We start from the raw sequence: 6,011 nt of genomic DNA on the forward strand, positions 1-6,011 counted from the left end.
CATATGCTGGAGGCGGCTGCCGAGGACGTGACGATCGTCGAGCGCATCGCGCGGCAACGCGACGTTGACATCTACAAGGCCACGTACAAGGACAAGATGGTCGTGCTCAAGGGTCGTGCGGTATGCCTTTGCCCCCGGCTCATGGAACAATGCGCAACGAAGTCAACGAGATGCAAACGTACCTCCATTATCCTCAACTTGAAAATGGATACGATGACGGGGTAGGTGTACGTCGCCGTACGTGCAGCCGCTCATCGCGATCCTCGACAATGGCTCGACGACGGCTCTTCTTCCGGTGCTCAACGGCGACGCACTGTACAGCCCGACGATGGTCATCGAGTACATGGACGGCGGGGACCTCGACGATACGCTCAAAAAGATCCGCTCGGAAGACAAGGTGCCGCTGCAAGTTTCAACCATCGAGGTGGCCCTTGTGCTCGCCTACGCGCTGAAAGATCTGCACGCCCTCGGGAAGGTGCACCGGGATATCAAGAGCCTCAACATCTTTCTCTCGACGACGCACTACATTCGACTCGCGGATCTCGGCGAGGCACGGACGCACGGCAGCAACATGACGTCCAACAAAGGCACGGACTACTGGATGGCCCCCGAAGTCGTTCGCGTCGGTAACGGTGACAATGGCCGGTCGTATGGTCCACCCGCCGACATTTACTCGTTTGGCGTCGTCCTCACCGAGCTCGACACGGGCGAGACGCCGTATGCCGACATCGACGACAAGCGTTCGATTCTCAAAAGAGTGTGCGATGGCACGCTGCGTCCGAAAATGAGCGCCACTTGCGAGCCTTGGCTCCAAGCGCTCGCAGACCAGTGTCTGGAACATGATCCATCCAAGCGCCCGACAGCCGACAGCATTATCGCTACACTTGTGGCGCATCGGAATGGCAAGAGCGTACCGGCAACAAAAGGTGTGCATCCGGTGATGACCAGCCTTGCAACGATCGACGAGGAAGACACCGAAGCCCAGGAAGTACTGCCGCCTGGATGGAAATATACAATTGGCTCATCCCAAGTGTAGGCCCCGTAATAACGCTATCGCTGTCGCCGCACTGTCCCCATGACGCGTTTTTGATGTTACATTATTGGACCGATTTTGAACACGAAATTACATGTTGAAACACGCCTTGTGGTTGGCACGACTCGACTGGAAGTCTATTTGGTAGCGTTTTTATTGAGACGCCCTGCGCGACGATGCGAGAGACATGCCGTTTAGTAGAGCCCTGTGTATGAATGACAACAACTGAGGGTCACTTAACCGTTTCTTGACCCTCGCAACACCCTATACTTATATTAGCGCATGCGATGGCCCTACCTACCTACGATGAACATGGCCGCGAGCCGCCATCGCCGACGCTGGGCGAGCGCTGTGTACGACTCGTTCCTGCTGCTATTACGTACACTGCTAAAAGACACATGCGAGCCATGCAATGCGACGTAGACCGAGTTGGCGTCTGTGCTGGAGGCGCGGCGACGATCTACCTGCCTTTCCAAGACGACAGCACCGAGGTGGCTATAAAATGACGCTGGGCGAGGTGGGTCGCTTCCAGATCACGTCGGCTGCATCGTGCTGGCTATGCTAGCCGCCACCAAAAGGCTACTGCAGCGCCGTCGTCGATGCCACGGCCGTCGCGCTGCCGCTTGCTCGTTCCGTTGTGGCAACTCCAGTCCATTGGATTCGGCATGTGCCGATTCATGCGTGCGCCTTTCTTGCGCGAGGGGACCGTCTTGACGTCGGTGTTTCTGGTCCATGCAGGTTTTGTTGACCAGAACGAGGTGTCATGTGCCACCGTTGGAACGTCGCGTTTTTCGGCCGCTGATTCGGCTTCGAGTCGCGCGACTCGTCTCGGCAGGTGCGTGCGACTTCAGTCCAAACTTGCAACTCGATTGCGGACTCGACGATCAGGTCGAGCGCCCACACCCGCGTTGCCGTCGCGTCGTATGGAGGACGAGTGTGATTGCATGTGTCCGATGTTGCGTGTCATCCGGATAAACCATGTCGTGGCGTCGTGGATTGGATAAGAAGTAGCCAATAGTAAAACAGCGGCGGCAGTCGCAAAGTCACTGGGACGACGATGAACGAGGTCGTACGGCGATGACGTATCTGGAGGCTGAAGGACGCGGATGCGACGATATAGGAAGCCCTTCTCAAGGCTGCAGAAGACGGCAACTTGCCGGCTGTCCAAGCCTATCTCGACCACGGCGTCGACGTCAACTGCACAGACAGTGTGCGTGAAATCTCCATCCATCGATGGCCAACGACATTGATGTACAGTGGCGTAGAGTGGTCAGACACCTTTGCACTTTGCTGCTTCCTCTGGTCATTTGGAGATCGTTCGCCTTTTGCTCACGACGGGTGCGGTCATCGACGTCAAAGCCATCGTACGTTTTATGTTTGCGTTGAATCTCTCACGTGTACATTTATTATGACGTTTGTACGATTGGTATATAGTATGGCTTTACGCCAATGCACTATGCTGCTTGGCTGGGTCAATTGGAGATCGTCTGCTTCTTGCTTGCGAAGGGCGCGGCCATCGACCTCAACGACGAGGTATTAGCGTCCTATTGCGTCGTGTGCATCGTGTGACGATTGGCGCAGGGTGGTGAGACGCCATTGCACCGTGCTGCTTCTTATGGTCGTTTGGACGTCGTTCGCCTCTTGCTTGAAAAGGCGCGGTCATCGACGTCGAAACCAACGTGCGTTCCACTCACATATGAGAGAGATTCCAACCTGCTTGTTCTTGTAGAAGGGCAAAACGCCACTCATGCTTGCACAAGAAAAGGGCATGACAATGTCATCGCGCTTTTGCGGGACGCGCCTCGGTTGAGAGACCACGTCCTGGTACAAGATACTATATCTTTATACCCTTGAGCTCTGCAACTTCGTCTTTTCACAGCTTTTTGAAGCCCTCGGAGAGAAGCGGTTGGCCAATGCGATTGAAATGCTTCACCAACGCATTCTCGATCCCAACCTTCGCGACAGCGTCCGTCTCCCATCGTTGTCTATTGCGTGACGAGAACACTCTTGGATGACTGTAGAATGGAACGTCTTTGGTGCAGTTGGTGCTCGAGACACAAAACCTACCGCTGCTTCAAACGCTCTTGAAAAAAACCAACCTCCAGATCGACACGAGTGATGAGGTGCACTCGTATCGATCGTCCCCTCGACAATATCTTTGTTTTAGACGACTCGAGCACTTGCTCAAACCTCTAGCGTGGTCAAGTCCCTCTTTTTTCGAGCCGCCTCCGCCAACGACAAGAGCATTGTGGATCGTCTCTTGTCGCTCGGCCTCAGCCCAACACTTAGGACCGAGGTTGGCGCTTTGAGTCGTTATTGCCTCACCCAGAAGTGCTCTAGAATGGAGAGACAGCGCTGCATCTCGCAGCGGCCAGCGGCTACGTAGCCATCGTCACGGCTCTTCTCAAGGTGGCAGAGAACGATATCAACGCGATCAATCACGTACGTCCCCTTCAAGTCTCTCTCCGTACGGAACTTGTAAGTCGATGTAGGCTGGCGAGTCGTCCCTTTATGTCGCTGCGGCTCGCGGCCACACGGACATTGTTGAGGCGCTGCTTGGGGCCAATGCTAGTTCTCATCATGGAACCAATGTAAGTCATGGAAGATCGGTGACCAGGAATACAACGGTTGGTTGTACTACTGTAGCGGGGTCATCGCTGCTGCATGCGGCCGCGATCGGCGGCAAGACAAACATCCTCGACCACCTTCTTCGTGCGTTTGACCTTGACGTGGAAGCGTGTGACAAGGTCATTGCTAGTGACTTGATTGTGGTCTATAGCTCAAGCTTACTCTTTATCGACTCCACCTAGATGGGACAAACGCCATTGCATGTGGCGGCCGCCAAGGGACATGCGAGCGCTGTGCAGTCCCTTTTGAACGCCAAGGCCAACGTTCTCGCGACGACAACGGTACCTTCCTTCAGAGAGAGGGAGCTTTGGATGATCAAAACACTCTGCCTCTAGTTGGGCAAGACGCCGTCGATGCTAACGACGGACGATCGCGTCGTCACCATCTTGCAACAGGCCGAAACCAGAGCCAAAACACACGTACGTCCTCCAGCTTGGTGTCGACTTGAACTGGATGAATGTCAAATCACCTTAGCGTGCTGCAGAGATTGTCGACGCCGTGACCAAGCGAAACTACCACCAGACAATGGCGCTCTTGACCGATGGTGTGAGCCCCAACACCATGAACGAGGCAAGCCACTCCTAGCATCTTGAACACGTGATGAAGAAAGATGTCGAGTAGATAGGCGACTCGCTCCTGCACCTCGCCGTGCAACACAACGACCACAAGGTCCTGGACGCACTCGTACGCGCGCCAAGCGTCAAGATGGACGTTCAAAATGCGGTACCTCCCGTCTAGTTACTGTAGCAACGACAACGTCTTTTCTTTCGTAGGCGGGCATGACGCCGGTGATTCAAGCCATCCAAATGGGCCATCGACGCCTCGCAACGAAATTGCAGATGGCGGCGCACAGCGCGATTCCTGACGTCTGTCCTTTCCATTGAAATAGATTTTCTAACGATCGGTGTCGTTAGGTGTCGGCGGCGGAGATCGCGATGGACACGTCAAGTCCGTTGGGGTCGGGCGGGTACGGCGCCGTGTACAAGGGCACGTACAAAGGCCAGACCGTCGCCATCAAGACGGCTGCCAACGCCTCGTGTGGCCGAGCGCTTCTATACGAGATGGAGACCATGCAACTGTGCGTCTCCTACAAGATTTTCTCTCAGTTTTTCTTATCCTCTGCGAGGGTAGGTGCAACTCGCCGTACGTGCTGCAGCTGCTCGCGGTCTCGGGCGCCAACACATCGAGTCCCAAGCTCGTACTCGAGTACATGGACGGCGGCGACCTGCGCGGCTACCTTGACGCCAAGCGCCGAGGTGAGCCCACCAAGGTCGATGTCTCGTCCCTTGAAGTGGCGTGGGTGCTGGCGAATGCCCTCGCCGATATGCACCACAACGGTCTCCTCCACCGCGACCTCAAGAGCCAGAACGTCCTCCTTTCCTCGACTAACTACATCAAGCTCGCCGACCTCGGTATTGCGCGCGAATACGAGTCCAACATGACGACCGCCAAGGGTACACCGTACTGGACAGCGCCGGAAGTCTTCACGTCGGACAGCAAGTACAGCTTTGCCGCCGACATTTACTCGTTTGGCGTCATCTTGACCGAGCTCGACACGCTTCAGCTGCCTTTTCACGACGCCAAGGGCCTTGGGTACTGGGGCATCATCGACCAAGTGCGTCTCGGCAACCTCCGTCCGACAATGAGGGCCAACTGTCCGCCTTGGCTGCGTGACCTCGCCGACTCGTGTCTGTCGTTTGACCCGACGCAGCGTCCGCCGGCGCAGATACTCGTGACCTCCCTCCAAAAGCTGCTTGTCGACGAAGCGTTGGCGAGAGAGCGAGACACCGAGCCATTGGACCGCGAGATGCGTTCGACCGCGGTACATTAGGACACTCTTGACGACATGGGAAGTCCCATGCTCTCTCTCTCTGTAGAATCCAACTCCCGGGAGCCTCCAACGGCCCCACAAGCTACAAAGTCGCACGAGCTCGACCCTCCGCGACGCCTCAGCGACGACCACATCCTCGTCCACCGCGTCTCGGACGTCGACGGGCACGACGGTGCGAGGATCGATTCTTGAATTCTTTTGTTTCTGTCGTATCTTACGCTTCTCCTAGACGTCCTCGTCATGGTCCAACTCGAGGCTCGTGAGCACCCGCGTCGTGTGCCAGCTCTGCCGCGCCTCCAACTCTCTGCTCGAGTCGCACTGCGAGGCCTGTAAGGGGCCATTAGCTTCCGTTGCGTCCAAGCTCAAGGTTCTTCTAAAGCGTCTGGCTGTTGCCAAGAAGAACGGGTTCAAGATCGACGACGGTCTGGTCTGCGTCTGTCGCGAAACACACCACAGTATGACGACCACGATCTGCGATGAGTGCGACGACGAGCTTCCGGACGACCAAGAGAAGCTGCG

General features: G+C 56.1%; 2 protein-coding genes across 2 annotated transcripts; both read left to right on the forward strand.

Annotated features, from left to right (window-relative positions):
* Nucleotides 1–149: 149 nt before the first annotated feature.
* On the forward strand, nt 150–1,106 carry SPRG_12269 (TKL protein kinase; the record flags this gene model as incomplete). The annotated part of the gene is made up of 3 exons (XM_012351258.1): nt 150–178; nt 226–988; nt 1,037–1,106. The coding sequence occupies 3 exons, from the start codon at nt 150–152 to the stop codon at nt 1,043–1,045; spliced, it is 801 nt and encodes a 266-aa protein (XP_012206648.1). The 3' UTR covers nt 1,046–1,106.
* A 3,490-nt stretch (nt 1,107–4,596) lies between these two features.
* Nucleotides 4,597–5,825, forward strand: SPRG_12270 (TKL protein kinase; the record flags this gene model as incomplete). The annotated part of the gene is made up of 4 exons (XM_012351259.1): nt 4,597–4,739; nt 4,793–5,472; nt 5,539–5,664; nt 5,722–5,825. The coding sequence occupies 4 exons, from the start codon at nt 4,597–4,599 to the stop codon at nt 5,823–5,825; spliced, it is 1,053 nt and encodes a 350-aa protein (XP_012206649.1).
* Between the last annotated feature and the right edge of the window lie 186 nt (nt 5,826–6,011).

Source organism: Saprolegnia parasitica (assembly GCF_000151545.1).
Source record: "Saprolegnia parasitica CBS 223.65 unplaced genomic scaffold supercont2.77, whole genome shotgun sequence".
Taxonomy (NCBI): Eukaryota; Oomycota; class Saprolegniomycetes; order Saprolegniales; family Saprolegniaceae; genus Saprolegnia; species Saprolegnia parasitica.